General features: G+C 58.1%; 2 protein-coding genes across 3 annotated transcripts in view; both read right to left on the bottom strand.

Annotated features, from left to right (window-relative positions):
* Positions 1–3449: 3449 nt before the first annotated feature.
* ACKR1 (atypical chemokine receptor 1 (Duffy blood group)) lies at positions 3450–6733 on the bottom strand. The gene is made up of 2 exons (XM_025915260.2): positions 4877–6733; positions 3450–4471 (listed from the first exon to the last, which is right to left on the bottom strand). The coding sequence occupies exons 1-2, from the start codon at positions 4898–4900 to the stop codon at positions 3476–3478; spliced, it is 1020 nt and encodes a 339-aa protein (XP_025771045.1). The 5' UTR covers positions 4901–6733; the 3' UTR covers positions 3450–3475.
* A 960-nt stretch (positions 6734–7693) lies between these two features.
* CADM3 (cell adhesion molecule 3) overlaps positions 7694–18675 on the bottom strand; it is a 29961-nt gene continuing 18979 nt past the window's right edge. For both annotated transcript variants that reach the window (XM_086693867.1, XM_086693868.1), the window contains 8 exons: positions 17637–17777; positions 16992–17144; positions 16194–16331; positions 15706–15876; positions 13485–13575; positions 12919–13088; positions 10346–10471; positions 7694–8841 (listed from right to left, as the gene is read on the bottom strand). In XM_086693867.1, coding sequence (XP_086549993.1) covers positions 8723–8841; positions 10346–10471; positions 12919–13088; positions 13485–13575; positions 15706–15876; positions 16194–16331; positions 16992–17144; positions 17637–17777 — 1109 coding nt within the window. In that variant the 3' untranslated portion in view covers positions 7694–8722. The remainder of the gene's footprint in view (positions 8842–10345; positions 10472–12918; positions 13089–13484; positions 13576–15705; positions 15877–16193; positions 16332–16991; positions 17145–17636; positions 17778–18675) is intronic.

The raw sequence follows: 18675 nt of genomic DNA, 5'->3' as shown, positions 1-18675 counted from the left end.
TTGGGAACTTTCATCAGATTTCCCAAGAGACCTATGATCCCCTCTTCCCCAAACACTAGTAACACCCGACTTCGAGGGAGAAGACAAGCCGCGGGCCCTTCAGAAAGACGCAGTTTGCAGGGCTCAGAACATTCTCTGGGAATCTTCGGGAGTAGTAGGCAACATTGAGTGCCCCCCAAATACGGTGCAAACAAAAACAAAGAAACGTGGAGAGACATGTCGGCGTTGGGACAGTTGGGGCTCTCATGCTACAAAACCCAGTTCCCAAACACCTGGGCGGCCAGTTAGACATGCTTAAGAATTGTGAGGACTTCTTCCTCTCATTTATACAAACGTGTCTAGAAGGTTTCCGAAATCTAAGTGTTCCACACAGACAGCTGAAATCCCCTACAACTGTGCCCCCACTTCCCCTAAACCAGTTTTGCAAGGGGCTCTGTGTCCTGGGGATCCCCTCTGTCCACATAGGCCCCAGGCCCCAGAGGCGACGCCCACTTTTGCGGGGAGCTCCTTTCTCAGCCGGCCCCGCCCCCTGCGTGCCCCACAGCCCTCCCGCCCAAATCACCCCAAAGATGTGCGCGGTCCATTTGGAAGGACTTGGACTTGTTAATTAACCTGAACAGTCACATTGGTCTGCAAGGTGCTTTGTTGTTAATTAAAGCTGAGATTCTCCTTGTGCCCAGACGGCGGCTGCTGTTGTCAGAATAATTAGATAGCATGCGATGGTTTTCATGCAAATCCCTGGCAATTAGAGCTGGCGAGGAATTGGGTTTGAGATCCCAGGGAAGTCTTCCATCAGAATTCCTCCGAGGGCCGCCCCTGGGGGAAGGCGATGATGATGATGGGGCTGTGGGGTTCGGGGTTGGGAAAAAGGGTGTGAGGTCAGGTATCTGTTTCCTACATCTTCTGGGAGGGGCCCCAGCCCGGACTGTATGAACCGTGGGCCTCAGTGTTCCTCAGTGTTCCTTCCTGAGGCAGTGCGGAGGGATCCTCCCCAGGGCCTGGCCTGCTCCCAGAGCTTGCCTCCTGCTCCCCTATTTCTGAGAGGATTGTTCCTTTAGCCCAGGGGCCCAGTAACTCATACACGGCTAACGTCCCTGCCAACCCTAAGATTAAATTCTGAAGGGTTCTAAGGAAACAGGATCTGGATGCTTGAGGGGTCGCTGAAAAGATGCCACATTCAGAGCAGTTTGGGGGAGGTTGGCAGCATGAGGTGGGTCCAATGGCCTGGGGTGGCAGGACTCCAGGAGAGCCTTGAAGAAATGGCCACGGTCAGGATCAGGCTCACGGAAAGCGTATCCCAGGGCAGTACACGGTACCGGAAGGGCCGCCCAGAGGGACTGGGTTGGGATGGGCCGGAGATAAGTGTGGGGAGGCCGCTCCAACCTCCCAGACCTCTTATCAGCCACCGGCTTCTGCCTCCGCCTTTGCTTGGTGAGAGATGTGATGGGGGGGGGCCTGTCTGGGTTTCTCTCCAGCCAGACCCAGCAGGAGCCGTTTCTGTCTAGAGGCCCGGCCGGGGCTGGAGGGCACAGCCCCGGGGGCTTAAAGACAGCCTCCACGTGCATCAGATTACCCTGGAAGGCTCAGCGAAGGCAAACACCCTCCCCTGCCTCTCAACTAGGTCAGCCTGGCATCCAGGGCCCCGCGAGGGGCTGGGTGATGTCCAGTAAGATGGGGAGAGGGCAGGGCTGGCGGGTCCCCAGGAGCCGCTGCAAAGGGGGTAAGAGAGAAAAGCCTGTGACGTCTTCACGACCGGTGGTTGGAGGCCTTATTATAATTTAGGTTTGTAAATTCTCTGGTTTTCCTGCATTTTTCTCGTCTCTCCTTTCGGTCTCCAAACGCGCCTCCCGCGGCTCCACCGGCCCTAAGTCCCGCCTTTCCATTTAGGATGTACCAATCCGCAGCTATCCTGGTGGTTGCTAGGAGACAGGAGATTGTGGGGTGGGGGGCGGGCGGATTTCGAGGCTTTGTCACGCACCCACCCAGGAAAATTCCGGAGCCTGTCTGCCGCCTGCCTGGGCTGTTCTAGCTCCCGCCTGCTTCTCTCCTGCACTCTCCTATTTATCCCCGAGCCCGGAGAGTCCGGCAGAAACGGTGTAGGGGAAAACCAGGGTAGCCTGCGTCTTTAGGAAGCGGAAAGGCGGCGTCCGGATTCAGACAGGTGGGGAAGGTACCCTCTCAAGTTTCCCCAGCTTTGAACTGGGTTGGAGGGAGAAACTCGTTTTTGTGTGTGGCATCTTGGGTGGAGGGTGAATTTGCTGGTGGCAGAAGTTGTTCTGCTTATCCAGTGGCTTCTGACCATGGCCCAAACTTGGAGGAAAAAGCCCCCAGGGTCAGGATCATGCAGCTGGGGCGGGGAGGTGGTATCTGGAGGAGAGGCTCCCAGGGCACCGGGGTGTGGTGTAGAAGGTGGAGGGAGAGACTTGCGGGGCGAGAAAGGTTCATTTCAGGAGCCGGGGTTTGAAAGGGAAATTTGGGGGATTCTAAGCAGAAGATGAGTCAGATCAGGCCCCTCCCTTTGAAGTGTCTCAACCTTCTGGACTTCTTGATGTTTCGTTCCCGCTACGCATCCCACACAGAAAAGACTCAGCACAGAAGCCGGGGGAAAGAAAACTCATTTGGGCAAGGACTGAGTCACAAATCCTGACTCCACGTCCTGAAAACCAGGACGGAGAGGGGGACAAAGTGGAAGGAAGGGTCTGAGAGAGGTCAGAGCTGGCACACAGGTGTGTGTGGTGCGGACACTGATGGGCAGGCGAGCTGCACGCGGACGAGTGGTATCTCATGCCTGCACCCAGCATGGATGGGTCCCTACAGATAGAGACAGATGTACACCCACGTGAGCACACACGCACGCACGCACGCACACGCACGGGGATTAGGGGCCTGCCGAGAAACAAACTTCAGAGAGATGATTCCTGGGAAGTGGCTTTGGGAATTCTCTCGAATGAACGTTCCCGGACTAAGTGGGGTCCCCCAGGATGCTTCTCTCCTCCTTGCCCACCACCCTGATCTCTAAGCAAAGCCAACGGGTGTCGGAGAGAAGGCGGAGAGGAAGGCGGGACGAGGCAGCCAGGGTGGGGAGTCACGTTCTTGGCTCGCTTTCACTCTTCTCCGTTTTCCTCTCTCTGGGGCCTATGGTCTCTATCCCTGCTCTTCCGCAACACTTTCTCTTCCTTCCTCATCTGCTAAGCCATCTCTTTGAGTTTTCTCAGGGGTAGCGGTTCCCCTCATTCTCTGGTGCCTCTTCTCCTTGCCTTTGAGATAGCAGTAGCCTCTAGAGAGAACATCTGTGCGCCCTGAGGGTGTTTGCACACTTTCTCCCCAGGTCAGCTAGAGAAACAGACGCTGGCCGGGAAGTCCGGTGTGAAATCCCTCCCTCTCTCCCTCTCCCTTTCCATTCTCCTTCCTCTCCTCTGCGTCCCCGGATAAAACGAGAAACCAGCAGCTCGGTAAAAGTAGCGTGGACTTTAATTCAGGTTGACAGGTGCGAAGGGAGCTGGGACTTGCCTCCCGGGGGGTCCAGATGAGAAGGCCGTCTTACCGAGAGAGGCAGGGAGGGCAGGGGCGTGCGGGTGGTCTGGTGGTAGAACAGGGCCAGGAGCAGGGGCGTGGCCACACCGTGGAGTATCGCCAGGGCCTCTGCCAGGTGCAGGAGCAGGTCCAGAGCCTGCTGGGCCAGACACGTCGACAGTACCAAGGACTTGGACCTCACAAGAAAGTCCAAGCCCAGAGCCACCCCGTGAGGCCACCAGAAAACAAACCAGACCCACAGGACACTAACGCAGGGACCTGGCCACCTGCCCCACGCTTTCGTCAGCGCCTTGGTACCTATCAAGCCCAGTGGCAACAAGGTGAAGGCGGTAAAGCTGGCCACCACGTGCAAAAGCGGCAGAAACCTGGGGCTGTTGTTGAAGCTCAGGGAGCAGAGTCCACGGGAGGTGTCACTGGCCAGCGTGACGGGAAGCCCCAGGAGAAGAGCCGCTCCCCAGAGTCCCACAGTGAGCCACAGGGTGATGCCCGCGACGTGGCCCACATCCAGTTTGGGGCCCAGGCAGGCGTGGCACCCAATCAGCAGAGCCTGGGCAAAGGCTGAGCCGTACCAGAGCAGGTGTGCCAGGCGGCACAGGGCTGTGCTCTGCACCCCGTTGAGCCCCGGGGCCAGGATGGGCACCACGACACTGAAGAGGGTGCTGCCCACGGCCAGCTGTACGAGGACCGGCCGCTCAGGGCAGACCCGCCAGTGGAAGAGAGGCCTGAGAAGCGCAAAGAGCACTGCTCCCCCCGCAAGGATGCCCAGGACGCTGGCGAGGACGAAGAAGGGCAGAGAGGAGTCATCGAGCAGGGGGCAGGAGCGGCAGGGGGCGGCGGCTTCCACAATGCTGTAGTTGTAGTTCATGTCGTAGGAGTCATTAAACTCTTCCCAAATATCTTCTCCCAAGGTGAACTTTGTAGCGTCCTCATCCGCCACCTGGAGGGCATCCCCAAAGGGGACAATCAGATCATCGGCTTACCCCACTGAAGAGTCCGGGGGAATGAGGGCAGGGAGAGGGGGACAGGTGGAGTGGAAGCAGGGGGGACAGTGGGAGAGGCCGGCACAGGGAGCCCCGGAGCCTGGGAGGGAGGGGCAGGGGAGGGGACCGGAGAGCACCGTAAGAGTTGGACGACGTCAGGGCCGGGGCGGCCGGGACCCGGCTGGAAGTGAGGACGATGATGGTGGGGGGGCCCCAGGAGACCAGAGTGGGAAGGAGCAAAAGGAAGAAGAGGGAGGGTGAGAGACGAGGAGAGAAGGAAAGGCGTATGAAGACCACCGAGGGGCAGACAGAAAGACGATGGGCCAAGAGGTGGGGGGCCGCGGGCCTGGCCCCACACTCACCCGGTGCTGCAGACAGTTCCCCATGGTGCCGCTGAGCTCAGAGCAGGCAGAGGCAAGGGCCGGGGACGTCCTGTCGGTGACTGTGGCTCCAAGATAAGTGCCAGGGACTAATGAAGGCCATCAGTTCTGGGCAGGGCCATGGGCCAGGCGGCGGGGGGGAGCGGGAAAGTCAGGAAGCCTTTGCCCCACGCCCATTGCCTGTCTCGGCCTCAGGCCCGCGGGGGGCACCAGCCCAGGGCTTCCTGTTTTGAGGTTGGATTCCGCCAGTGGGTCCTGCACTCGGGAAAGGAAAAAGGTGGCGACCAGATAGTGGGTATTTTCCCACAGGTGGAAAGGGAGGCTGAGAAGCCAGGGGGCTTTCCAGCCAGGACGGATCCTTGAGGCACAAGGAAGGAAGAGAGGGCCAGGGGTTACGCGCAAGACAGAGATAAGAGACGTGCTGGGAAAGTGGAGGGAAAGGACAGTCGATGACTCTCGCTGCTGCTCCATCCCCTTGAACTGGATCCAGGGCGACATGTTTGTGTGTGTGTGTGTGGGGGGGCGTGTCAGTGGGGCCTGGGGTTGGATCCTGGGGGCGCTCGCAGCCTGAGGGGCCCGTGCACCTGTCTGTGTGGTTGGCTGCGTGCTGTGTGCCCCGCGCACGGATCTGAGTGCTGGGTGTCAGGCAGGCGTCTGGCCGGTCCGGTGTGACTAGGGGAAGGGCTGGGGGGCAGTTGCCCAGGCTGCACAATGAAGCTGCTTCGGGGAGTGACTGGGTGTCTGTCTGGCCACCTGTGGGCGCGGTGAATGCATTCTCCATGCAAGCACCACACACAGTGTGATGAGTCAGAGCAGCCCCTGGGGGAGGATGGGACAGCAGATTTTAAAAATGCTGCCTATGGGGTAATCTCTGTTCATACTTCTGTCGGGGGCCGTCACGCCTCTGGAGCTGCTACACTGGGCTGGCGTCCTACCAAATGTGAAGTTTCTCACAGGGCTGGGGGCTTCGATGGCTCTCGGGCTGGTAGAGGGAAAGCATTCGCTCTACGGACGCGTCCCCCTGAGCCAACGCCTCTGTTCTTCCGCTGCCCCTTCCCCTCCGCCGCTTCTCACGGTCTCTGCTGTTTCGTTCCCCACCCCTGCATTTTACTCTCTCTTGGGTGGGGAGAGGGCCCGGACGTTGGGAGGGGGGAGTCACGGAGCATCGGAGTCAGAAGGATGAGATAGGGGCCCGTTAGGTGACACTATTTCATTCCAAGAAAGCATGGGATGTTTTCACTCAGTTTCACCAGGTGGCTCTTTCTCATCTATATTGGGGTGCGTGCGGCCAGAGGGGGGAAGCAAAGACACACGGGGGGGGTCCCTCACACAGATGGTCCCCATTCCCCCCAGGGTGCCAGCTCAGTTCAGGTTCAACGTGAGCGGGTTGGACAGTGGCTCTGGCGGGGGCTGGGGGGGGGGTCTCTCCTGCAGTGGGGTTGACGGTGCCTCTGATTCCATCTCCTCCAGCACCGCCGGGCAGAGGGCAGCGGGGAGCAGTCCAGGGCCCCACCCCGCACACTCTGGAAGGCACGGACCCAGCCCAAGGGGGGGCGAACACCCTTCTCTCCCTTGGAGAGTTCTGTTGTTTCCATCACAGATGCCCTCGGGCGAGCGGCCCGGCAGGTGCAGGGGACACCGGCAGAAGCCCTTACACGCACACATCCCCACGGGGGCAAGGGCAGGAAGAAGGAGGCAGCCGGACGACACGGATAATCCAGATATATTGAGGGTGGCCCCTCTGAGATCAGCACAGGAGAGTTAGAAAGATTATAAAGATACACGATCCCCTCCCTGCTCCCGTCCCCCCACCCCACAGACAGACACACACAGCACGACGCCCCCTCCCCCCGCCCCCCCGTACAAATATGGCTTCTGTGTAATATGGACAGAGTGGTTCAGCTCAAAGAGGAAAGGTCATTTTCCCAAAAGCGGGTGCTGGGAGACAGGGAGCCCACGGGCCTGGGGCCCTGGGCCGCCTTGCTGCTGTGAGGTCGGGGGCGCCCCGGCTCAGGTGGGGGTGCCTGTGGTGCCCGAGGGCCCTGACCAGCGGCTGGAAGATTCGCGAGGGCATTACCTGAACTGAGGGGGGTGTGGGCAGGCCTCAGGGAGGACGTGCTGGAGCAGGGAGCGGGGCCAAGGGGCTCTGGCTCTGAGGCAGGGCGCCCCCAGCAGGACAGGGAGGGTGCGCAACCTCATCTCCAGGCAACAGAGGAAGACAGAAAATCAAAGGCAGGGGTGGAGATGGGAAGGAGACGGGCTTCAGCCCCAGCGCCCGCTGAGCAGGGTAGCGACTACCCACGGGGCGGGGAGTGAAGTGACCGTGGCCATTCCAGGGTCAGTGCCGGGGACAGGCCTGAGGCGTGCATAGCAAAGGCTGTGGCACTGACTCCATGGCTCTGAGAAGGGAAATCGAGGCAGGGTTTGGATGCTCCGTGTCTGAGGGAGAGACGAGATGGACAGCCGAGCAAAACACATTCTGGGACTGTTCTCTCCGCGACGGGCGGGCACCGAGGGTGGCCTGGGACGTGCGGGGATGCAGCGGCAGCCCAGGCGAGGGACGCAGCCCGACCAGGGCTCCCCTGCCCCCGAAGCCCTTCCTTCGCGCGTCCTGCCGCCTCCCACCCGCCCGCCTGCCCCGGGGCCCTCTCTCTGTCTCTCTTTCACACGCGCGCGCACGCACACACACACACACACACACACACACACGTGCACACACACAGACACAAGCACAGACACGACAACCACACCCCCGCAGAGTTCACATCACTCCCCTCGTCTGGGCAGGAAACAGCTCAGTGCAGTGAAGCTCCTTTTAGTATTTTTGTTGTTATGTCTGCCTGGCTGCTGAGGGGACAGGAAGGGGTGCAGGCGGCACAAGCCGGGGAGGAGTGGTTGCCGAGCGATGCCATGGAGGAGTGGTTGCCGAGCGACAGTCAGGGCTCGGGGCTCGGGTCAGCGCGAGGGGCCCCGGGGCGGCGCCCCTCCCACAGCTGCCGGAGCCGGGAGGGGACAGCCTTCCTCTGCGCCGCCCCCGAGGGGCCCGGCTTCCCCGGCCGTGGAGGGGGCCCAGGGGCCCACGCCATCTCTGCCATCCTTCCTCTGCCTCTGCGAGGTCCTCTGCCAGGACCCACGCCTCCTCGCGGGGGCCTGCATCCGCCCCGGGGCGAGGCCCGGGGTCCCTGCCTGGCTGCCTGCCACCTGCAGGTCACGCCTCCTCGGGCCCCCCCCCCCCCCCCAGCTCGCCCCTCTCCCGCCGTGGTGGAGGAGGGGGGAGGCGACGGGGCGGCGCCTGGTTCCCTGTCCCCAGCTCGAGGTGTGCGCGGCTGGCCAGCAGAGGGAGGGCCCCCTGCGGCTTCCGCCCACCACCTCCCCATCCCCTCCCCGGAGAAAGCCAGGTGGAGGACGCGGGGCTGGAGAGGGCACCCGCCCCCCCACCAGCCCGGCTCAGAGCCCTGTCCTTACCCCTCCGCCTTCGCCCTCCTCCTAACACTCCAGGGCCTTTAGCTTTCCTCACCCCGGGGCCCCTGCCCCTCCAGCCTGGAGACGGATTTGATTTGGGATTCTTATAAAAATAATAATAACCCAAACGCAGAGAAGCCACGGAAAGGGCTGAGGGCAACCCTCCCTCCCCCCCGCCCTCCTCCCTCCCCATTCCAAACCGAGTACAAAACCGCACCCGAAGCAGACATTCTGTACAGGGGGGTGGGGGGGCCGGGGAGCAAGCGGGAGGGGCGGCCCTGGGGTCGCTCTGTACAAGTCCAGGTTGGCGATGGCCCCGGCAGTCCCCGCGGGGCCCCTGGGGGCGTAGGAGGTGGCTGGGCGCCTCTAGATGAAATACTCCTTCTTGTCATCCCCGCCCGACTGCCCGCCTTCTGCGTGGATGATGGCTGTGTCTGCATCTGGGGCGTCATCCGAGCCTTTGGCCTCGTGTGTCAGGTAGGTTCCTGGGGAGAGGCAGTTTCCACACCTCTGAAGCCCCCTGCCCCGGCCTCGCCCACCCACCGCACCTGCTCCTAGAGCCTTCTTCCCCGCCCGACCCAGTTTGCATCTTGCTGTCAACATCCATCACCTGACCACGCCCCCACGAATTAATGAATGCTAACCTTAATTAGAATCTCATTTATAATACAGGCAAAAAAGCGTGCGTGTTAGTGCATGTTCGTGTACGCATGTACACATGCGTGTGTGTGCATGAGAGTATGTGTGTGTATAGGTGCGTGTGTGTGTGCCTGTATGCATGTGTGTGCACGCGAGTATATGTGTGCACGTGTGTATGTGTGTATGCATGTGCATGCATGTCTGCACATGTGTGCTCAAGCGTGCATGCACCTGTGTATATGAGTACGCATGTATGTACACGTGCGTGCCTGTGTGTGTGCATGTGTGTGCACCTGCGTGTGGAATGTGTACCTGTGTGTATGTGTGCATGTGTGTGTATGCACATGTGTGCATAAGCATGTATGTGTGTACATCCTGTGTGCATGTATGTGTGCACCTGCATGTGGAACGTGTACCTGTATGTGTGTGTCTGCATGTGTGCATAATCATGTATGTGTGCACATCCTGTGTGCATGTGTATGTGTGTACCTGTGTGTATATGTGTGTGTGTGCACCTGAATGTGGAACGTGTATCTGTATGTGTATGTGTGCATGTGTGTGTGTCTGCACATGTGTGCATAATCATGTATGTGTGCACATCCTGTGTGCATGTGTGTGTGTGTACCTGTGTGTGTGTGTGTGTGCACCTGCTTGTGGAACGTGTACCTGTATGTGTATGTGTGCCTGTGTGTGTCTGCACATGTGTGCATAAGCATGTATGTGTACACATCCTGTGTGCATGTGTGTGTGGGTACCTGTGTGTGTGTGTGTGTGTGTGTGCACCTGCATGTGGAACGTGTACCTGTATGTGTATGTGTGCATGTGTATGTGTGTACCTGTGAGGACACGTGTGCACACACACACCCTAGATGGGGACAGGGAAACTGCAGCTCAGCCCTTCAGCAGGCAGCCGAGATCCGGGTCCGCCCAAGCACTGGGCTGCTGGCTAAAGCAGTTGCAGAGGGGAGCGCCTGAGAGGAGGGTCTGTGGGCACAGATAAGGGGAGGCGGGAAGAGATGGTGTGGGGACAAGGGGCCCCAGAATCAGAGGACAGGTAGACGAGAAGGCAAGAAAGTGCAGCACAGGATGGGACAGAGAGGCAGTTCGGGCTGGTCTCTGCCTTCAAGCAGGAGACCCTGGAGGCAGAGCGGCGTGGGAGCAGCAGCTGGCTGAGTGGGAAGATCACCGAGGGATCGGGCTCTACTGCGGGGTTGGTGGCGCTCAGTCATCGCAGGGCTGGCTGCCTCCTTTCTTCCTCTCACACTCCAAGGGGCCACTGAGTCTCCAAAGGCCTGCCCCCAGCCCCCTGCTGCCTCCCCACCTGCCCCCCAGCCCCCTGCTGCCTCTGACCTTTGTGCCGGATCAAGTAGTGGCCCAGGAAGATAAGCAGGATGAGAAGCAGGAAGACGATGAAAGCCACGATCCCACCAATGATGGCGTGGTAGGTGCTGGACGACGAGGGCACTGGGCTGGGGTCTGCAGGGAGGGGACGCACACAGTCAGACCTGGGAAGAGCCCTTGTCTTAGAGCATCTCCGGCCATGGGTATCGTACACAGCACAGGACACGGGCCGACATCAGGAGAATGGAGCGCGTCACACGGCAGAGGGGATAAGCCTTATTTTGTACCCTTGTCTGGAACGCAGTAATTATAAAACAAATTACGTCTTCACGAATAAGCTGATAAATCTGCTCACACTCAACCCTTTAAATTGTGTCCGTGGCACTGAAGCTTTGGTCCAAGTAGCTTTAACATTTCCATCATTTCTTGTTCTCTCTCTTGCTTCGACTTTCAGCAGGTATCAGAGTATTCCTTCCCTGTCATCATGCCCTCTTCCCCTCCTGCCTGCTTGATGTCCAGACCTGGCTTCTGTCGGGGGGCTTCCCAGTCTGTTCACCTATTGCCCTGAGACCAGATCGAGGAGGTCTGTCTGGTGGACAAAGCCAAGAATTGGGAACTCTGGCAGCACCTTACAGAAGGCGATGCTGTGTAATGACCAGTGCTCCCTCTTTGCGGAGAAGTTTGGGGTTCCAGCTACATCCCAGTCCTCCAGCATGTCTCATCTGGGAGGTCTGGGACTCCAGCCTCACATCCCAGCATCCAGAGGTTTATGGGAAAGGCAAAGAGACCTTCCTTCATGGATGGCCCCCAGTGCTTTCCTCCCACGGTGGCCCATGTCTCCGCCATCAGATTAGAGAAACCGCCCTCCACTGCAGCATTTACAGAGGACAGATCCTCAGAGCACAGCCTGGGCCACAGGCATGCCAAGGACAGCACCAGCTTAGTCCAAGTCCCAAATATCTGAGGAGACGGTGCCCAGGCCCAGGGCATAGGCTGGATGTGTCCAAAATTGCATTAGCCGTAGATATAAGTCCTCCACCCATGGGAAAGCCACTGTTTTCCCACAGACTCTGCTTGAGTCTTGAGGCCTCACTGACTCCTTATGTATTTTGTCTTTCCTACCATGTCTCCTCAGGCTGGACTGGGCAGCTTTTTGGTTCCTTGCCTGTCTACGCCTAATTTGAAAAGAAAACATTTACGCTCTGGTTTTTTGGTGTTTTTTTTCTGCTCTGCTTGGGAGGGAGGGAGAGGATGGGCCTTGGGGCTCCATGACATGATGGGGTGGGTGTGAGGGTGTTAAGGCGGAAGAAAAGGAGGGAGGTTACCCCTGTCTTTCTCCCAAGCAGTAGGTGATACGGTCCACATTAAAAATAATAATAATAATAATCCTGGATCATTGTTCCAGGGGCTATGGAAGTGGAGATCTCTTAGATAAACACAGCTTCCCACGGCCATCAGTTACAGATCCCCGTCTCTAGGTAGAACTCCATTTCTTCCTTCCAGGCTGGTGGCATCAGGACTGCTTAGGATCCTCCTGGAGGAAAATGCAGGACCCCCTCCTACCACCAGGTGTCAGCACCGAAGCAGGCATGTCGGAGGGACCACTGGTGGGGGTGGGACCAGCAGGAGACCAACCACAGGGGCGCCAGAACTTTCTCTCACTGCCAGTGCCATCAGAGTTGGCTGCGGGAGCTCTGGGGGCCAACACTGGACCTCAGCCTTGCTGCTGTCATCCTACAAGAGCTCTGTCGTGCGGAGGCAGCTCCCACATGCTGAGGTCTGCCCGTGGAGCCAGAATCACCCCATCTACACAAACATCCTCGTCCCAAGGTCTCAGGTCTCTTATCTATGGGAGCGTCAACTGCCATCACCTCGCTGATTTAACGGGCATTTCCAATAAGGGAGTCCCTGCTGTTCCCCCGACAGCGGATCTCCCCTATTCTCAGGAAAGGCTTGTGAGGTTTTCTGGCGGGACCCCACTGCCATTGGGATCTTCCAGACTTCTGCCAACTCTCCAGTAAAGGGACCTCTGTGCTAGCCTGTCACTCCTCCTGAAGCTGGGTTTTGTGGTCACACCTTCGGGGAGAACTTCAGAGAAGAAGCGTCACTAGCGTCTCTGGAAGACAGGGCGTCAGAGGAAATGCCCTGTGCCTCAGCCGAGTACAAGCGGATCTCTGTGTTCTGCCTCGACCCACTCTGCTGTGGCCAAGGTCTGCCGGAAGGAGTGCAGCGGCACGCCTCCCATACTGGTCACGGGAGAGGCAGCCCACTGGACAGGGAAACCCCCACAGCTGCCCTGGAGAGACTCTGGGGCCTCTGCCAGAGTGGGTGTAGGGGTGCGGGGAGGGGGAGCGCAGGGGTGCAATGACGACATCATGTGGGCCACCAGTGCTAACCAGAGACAGACCAGAGCCCGCTATCGTGTTGACTGTCCTGTATTACACATTCCAGAGTGGACCCAGAGACCGAGGCCCAGGCCCTCCCATGGCGGGCTCCTGTCCACTCACTTGGCCCCGTGCATGGTGAGGGGTGCTCTCAGGAGATGGAGAGGCAGAGTGCGGGGTGGACGGAGCAGGGCTCACCGTTCACGTTGAGTGTGTAGTAGGCCTTGTAGCTGCCCATGTTGCTGGTGGCCGTGCAGCCGTAGGTACCGCTGTCGCTCTTGTTGAGGAAGGGGAAGATCAGGGCACTCTCCTGGGTCATCTTTAGCGGGGGCACACTGCCTTCCTTCTCCCACAGGTACTGCTGGGGGCTGTGGAGGCAGAGAAATCACACATGTTAGGGGGAGAGCAGGCCAGGGGGACAGAAGGGGAACAAAAACAATAACTGGGCAAAGGAAGTCAAGAACAGTTTGACGAAGGCTCAAGGAGTTACAGGAGCCACAGACACGAGCTGCTCGGAGGGAGGGTTCGATTGGAGGATGAAGGAGATTTTCTAACTTGTGTCTGACTGTGGCTTGGTGCCCCTGGGGACCTCAGGGACAGCCAGGGGGTGACCTTTTCTGCTGCTTTGTAAGAGAAACAGTCAGAGGATGGATGGTGCTGGACAGGGGAGCAACGGGAGGAGGGAGATGGGGACACTCTAAGGGCAGATCACAGTCTGAGGTACAGAGGTGTGGCAGGGGCAGGAAGAAAGTGGATCTTCTTACACGGGATTTCCGCGACCCTCACAGTGAAGCAACAGCTTCTGGCCCTCACGGGGATGCGGAGGGTCTGGCCTAATCTTCGCCGTTGGTGTGTCTGTGGAGAAGGAAGTGATGTCAGGGCAAAACTGTCCCAGCGTCCAGGAGAGGGCCGCCACCTCACCGTCACCAAGCCGTGTATTACAGCCTTTACCCCTCAGGAGCCTACGGGACCAGGGACGGGGCCTCCGCCCTTTGCCTTTTGCAAGCCAAGTCCACTGTCGCTACTGAACGTGCGTGAGACTCGCACTGCAAACTCGTAGAGGTAGGATTTCTGAAGGTCTGTGCTTGGTGGGACCCGAAGGGGCATCCTAACAGGGAGCTGAGGAGGGTTCACGGGTGCACCTGTGCCCAGCACATAAATGGGACGTAATCCACATTTCTGACAGAACCAGTGAACTTGAACTTGGTCATTTATTGAGCTCACAATCGCTCAATCCTCTCTGCTCTGCACGGGAGTTTAAGCCGGGAGTGACACTTGCACACAGAGCATCATTTTTAGTGGTCAGCCCAAAAGTGAAGGAAGAGCTTTGCAACAACAAGAGACAGGGGTCATATTTTGGCTGCAAAAAGGCACTGACACGATATAGATGGGCTCTGTGACGGAATAATGGCATCTGCCACTGGCACCATCGGGCTGCTAGCATGCTAGGTCCAGATGGCCTCACAGAACAATGCAACCAGATGCCGGTTTAGAACAACAGATAAAGAGGCCAAGCTTCCCCTGAGGACAGAGCCAATCTTAACACCCAGTTAATGGACGTGTTTCCATCAGATCAAACAGGACAAAAAGAATCAGGCCAGATGAGAGAATGGGGGTTCCAGGGTCCCAAAACCACAGAAAAGTCTAGCACAGTGCCTGGGGTATAGCATTTGTTGACTGACTGCTGATCGCAGTTGGGCCTAGAGGGAGTCAGTGCCAGATGGCCTGCTACCTAATAGAGAAGTCTTTGGGGTTCAGACAGGGGAGGTCCCTCGGAGCCCTGGACAGGGACCAGGGCCTGGGGGAAACGACCCCAAGGCCAGGGGTCCCCACGCTCATAACTAATGAGCAGAGAGGGACCTTACAGCGACATAGAAGTTTACAAAGTTCTTTCATATATTTTCCCCTCGATCCTCACATTAATTCCGTGAAGTAAGGGGAAAAGCCACTGAGAGGTGGCGAGCTTTGGTGAAAGACACACAGCTAGTCACTGGTGGCACCACAGCTGGGATCCGGGCCAGCTGCCTCCAGCTTGCGTGTCTGCCCAGCGGAAGTGACGTCACCCCAAACCTGCCTCACGTTCAGCAATGGGCTTCAGCAATGGGTCTAGCAATTAGTTTGAAGAGCACCGATGTCGGTCCTGGATCTTCCATAAAAAAGATGAAGCACTGGAATTATTTTAGGAAAATGGCCCGCCTCTAGATAAGTTAGGACAAGAGTAATTCTCTATCTTCTGCTTTTGTACTTCCTTTCGTCTTAGTTCCTCCCACTCGGAAAAGTTCCAAATCTCCTGAGGTGAGGGTGGATGTGCCCTGTCCGTACTCAAGGCAGATTCCACAGAGAGATGGGGACCCTTGCAAAGGTTCAGGGTAGTGACTGTGAATCCCAAGAACACCACAGCTGGGGCAGACGGGAAGGACCGCCAGGAAAGTCTGGGAAATCACAGTATGTTGGTCTAAGAAGGGGCCTCAGTGACCGCCATGTTCATTTTCTCATGTTACAAATGGAGTCAAGCTCAATGGGGTAAAGCTATTTCCTCAACCCCCATGACCTGGAAGTGGTGGAGGGCAGACTGGAACCTGCATCTTCTGACTCCTGACTTGTCACACGTACACCACAGTTTACAATCTGGCTGCATAAGCCTGGCCTAGATCGGGGCTTGGTAAACTTGCCCTTCGGGCCAAATCCTGCCAGCTCCGTGTTTTTGTAAATAAAGTTTTATTGGAACACACCCACGCTACTTTGTTTACATACCATTTACGGCTGTTTTCCTGCAGCAACGGCAGAGTGGATTAGTTAAGACCACGCGGCCCCCAGAGCCTAACATGTTTGCTCTTGGGCCCTTTACGGGACAGCTTGCCCGCCCTTGGCCTCGTGCTGTCACCTCGTGCTGTCATCTCCTCACTTACCTGTGCCCACCTCGCTTTCCTTTCCCCACCCCCAGCTCATACCTGACCCCGCTCCACCCACAAGCCCACAACATACATAGAACCTCGATGCGCTGAGAGGCGGATCTGTCAGCCCCCTTTAGAGATTCGTGGTTCACAGAGCATACGATGTCTGCCCCGTCATCGTCCCGGGAAACCTGGAAGGTCACTGAGCTGCTCACGGTGAAGGTTTTTCCGTTGGGATCCTCCTGGACGCGGGTTGGTTCCCCTGGAGTGCAGAACAGACACGCACACGCGCACACACGGGCGCAGAGTGAGCCCTGACGCACAGATACAGTGCGGGCCCCACGGGAGACGTACAGATGGTGAGTCTCAACTTAGACACACTTAGAGAGTTGTGAAATGGTTATGTACACACAGGGAGAACGTAGCCCTAACACACACATACACACACACGAGTGTGCACGGAATATCTGTCCTTCTCCTCCTGCGGATGTGCACACACACAGACACGGAGACACGCACGCCTCTGTTCCTTTCCCGCCCGGCCACCTCCTCCTGAACCCCAAAGCAGGGGGGTCTTACCGTGGAGCTCTTGGTCACCTTTCCTCCAGGTCAGCTGGGCTGCAGGCTTGCTTCCAGAAGACTGACAGTTTAGGGTGGTTGTTTCTTTTTCCCGTAATGATGACTTATAGCCAGAGATTATGGGCTTCTGTGGGATTCCTGCCATGGAGCGGGAGGGGTGGGGGATGGCCAAGATAGGAAGGAGAGGCACCCTCAGGTGACCTCAGCTCTCCCTGCAGAGATGGCCTCTCTGAGGGTCAGGATACCTGGGTCCTGCTTTGGTTTCGAGTGGGTAGAAGACTAGAGAAATCATGTTTGTCTCTGGCCTCCTCCCTAAGGACCAGTAGGGAAGGTGAGATGCGTGACCTGACACTCCACCGCGCGGCTGGGTGGCTAAAGAGCTGGTGGGAAGCTCCAGGGGGGAGAGAAGGAGATAGAAACATAGGACCCGGAGAAGAGCACGTAAGCAGCTGCGGTTACTTGGACATTATAATCACGCGCAGCAAGCACTTCCCCCGTTTCCCTCCTCCGGTCTTGGGAGGCACGTGGAATGGATGTTAGCATCTGCCTGTCGTAGGTTAGGAGATTCAGGCTCAGAGAGGGTAAGGGGTTTCCCCCAGAGCAAACAGTAAGTAGAGGAGAAAGGGCTAGATAGAACCCAGAGCGCTTTGCATTTCCTTCCGTGGCAAAGGAAGCACGGACTGAACTTCTCCCCGATGCTTGGAGACCTGGCCTGGCCCCTGGCTGCCTCAGGGGCTCACCTAGGAGCTGGGTTTGCCAGGCAGCGAGCTGCGGAGCCCCTGGGGTGGGGAGCCTCACCGAGCACGGTGACGAGGGACTTGGCGGTCCTCACGGGCATGGTGAAGATGGAACAGGTGTACTCGCCCTCGTCCGCCAGCGCCACGTTGCTGATGCTGATGCTGAGCTCGTGCGGAGTAGATCTGACCAGCTGGATCCGATTGTCACGGAGGGCTGGGGAAATTGGCAGAAAGGGGGGCGGGGCTTTCACTGGCACCTGTCATGCTCACCTCCCAGTCCCAGGCTAGCGTCTTGGGGAGAAGGGGTCTAGTGTGGTCGAGGGCAGGGGACACGGCTCCAGAGACTGAGCCGCCTTTATGTCCCAGCCACTTTGCTGAGCCGCCGGGGACAGCGGCCTCAGGGACGCTCAGAACAGCAGACTTGGATCTTGTGGGCTTCCTCATCAAGTCCGTGAGGGCAACTCTGACACCAGCTAAATCTTAGGGCTCCTCTGGGGTGTAGGCATGCCGAGACCCTGTAGGACCATGCACGGCTCAGGTCAGAGCTGTGACGCCGAGATTTCTCTGGAGTCAGTTGAAGAGCCCAGTGTGCTTTCCTGGTGCTCAGCCTCTGGACCGCAGGTGCACCTGCCCCAGCCCACAGTACCCCTCCCCCCTCCCCCCCCCCCCCCCGCCTTCCCCGGAGACAGGAAACTTGGGACACTACCTCTCTTCTCCCCAAAGTAGAGAGTCTGCTGGGCCGGGTTAGACCACTGCAGGGATGAGTCCTCATGATCCTTCACTTGGCACTTGAGCACGACGGTGCCACCAGCCACCACTGTCTCATCAGACGTCCAGGGCTGGCTATCTGCAGGAGCACCAGAGGGTTAGCCTCGTGGGGAAGCCCTGCCCCGCCACCCACTTCCGGGCCAAAGTACCACCTCCTCTAACCCAGACCGTCCAAGGCCCAGGCGTCTGCGTTCTCTGAAGGCGTCGTTGTGGGGCGGGGGGGAAGGAACAGAGGTGGCGGGGAAGGGGAGACAGACCTTATTTCCTCTTGCTTGCAATCCACAGAGAAATAGTCACCTGTTGGATGTTTGCTGAGTGAACGGACAGGGCCACGGCATTTAGAGGAATAGAGGCGCCCAAATCTACACACAGCACTGTGCACGCCTCTTTCCTGAGAGACGGCACTTTGAAAGCACGCACACGCACCTGCCTTCCAGGCTCTCCCTTCCTGCCTCCGGCTGCAGGTGAGAGCGAGGACAGGAGAGGCGCTTGGGACGAATAACCCCGAAACTAAAAGTGAGGAGGGGCCAAGCCAGCCTCGGGTCCCCCATTCGTTGACATAAGAGGGAGCTGAGAAAACTGTGCAAGAAGTAACAAAAAAGATTCAACAAAACAGAAGAACCCAAACATTTTGGCACAGACTTCGCCCCTCCTCCTGCCGTAGCTTCCTTGCATCGGTAACTCACATTTCTTCCAGGGTCAGGACAACCCGCCTCTCAACACACCAATCCGAATCACCCCCCACCCCCTGTGTTATTTTAAAGAGTAAAGGATTAAAATTTTCCCTTCCGTGCGATGGCAACGCTTTCTCACCCCTCTCTAGTCAAATTGAAAAACGACAGAAAGGACGAATAAGGTATCGGATGGATGGGCCATTTGACTCCCAAATGTGCCTTCTAGTTGGCTTCGCCGGGCCCCCTCCCCGCGTGACACTCGCTTCCTCCTCCACCCACCGTGGCTCCGTGTTCCCCTCGGCG

Source organism: Puma concolor, chromosome E4 (assembly GCF_028749965.1).
Source record: "Puma concolor isolate L17-30 chromosome E4, mPumCon1.1.hap2, whole genome shotgun sequence".
Taxonomy (NCBI): Eukaryota; Metazoa; Chordata; class Mammalia; order Carnivora; family Felidae; genus Puma; species Puma concolor.
The sequence above is the reverse complement of the archived record's forward strand: the minus strand, read 5'-3'. Positions and strand labels throughout refer to the sequence as shown.

Bases quoted from the DNA above. Each gene is read 5' to 3' on its own strand.
- ACKR1 (XM_025915260.2), bottom strand. From the start codon at position 4,900: ATGGGGAACTGTCTGCAGCACCGG. The intron at 4,472-4,876 runs GTGAGTGTGGGG...GATGCCCTCCAG, and splicing joins GGAACTGTCTGCAGCACCGG to GTGGCGGATGAGGACGCTAC.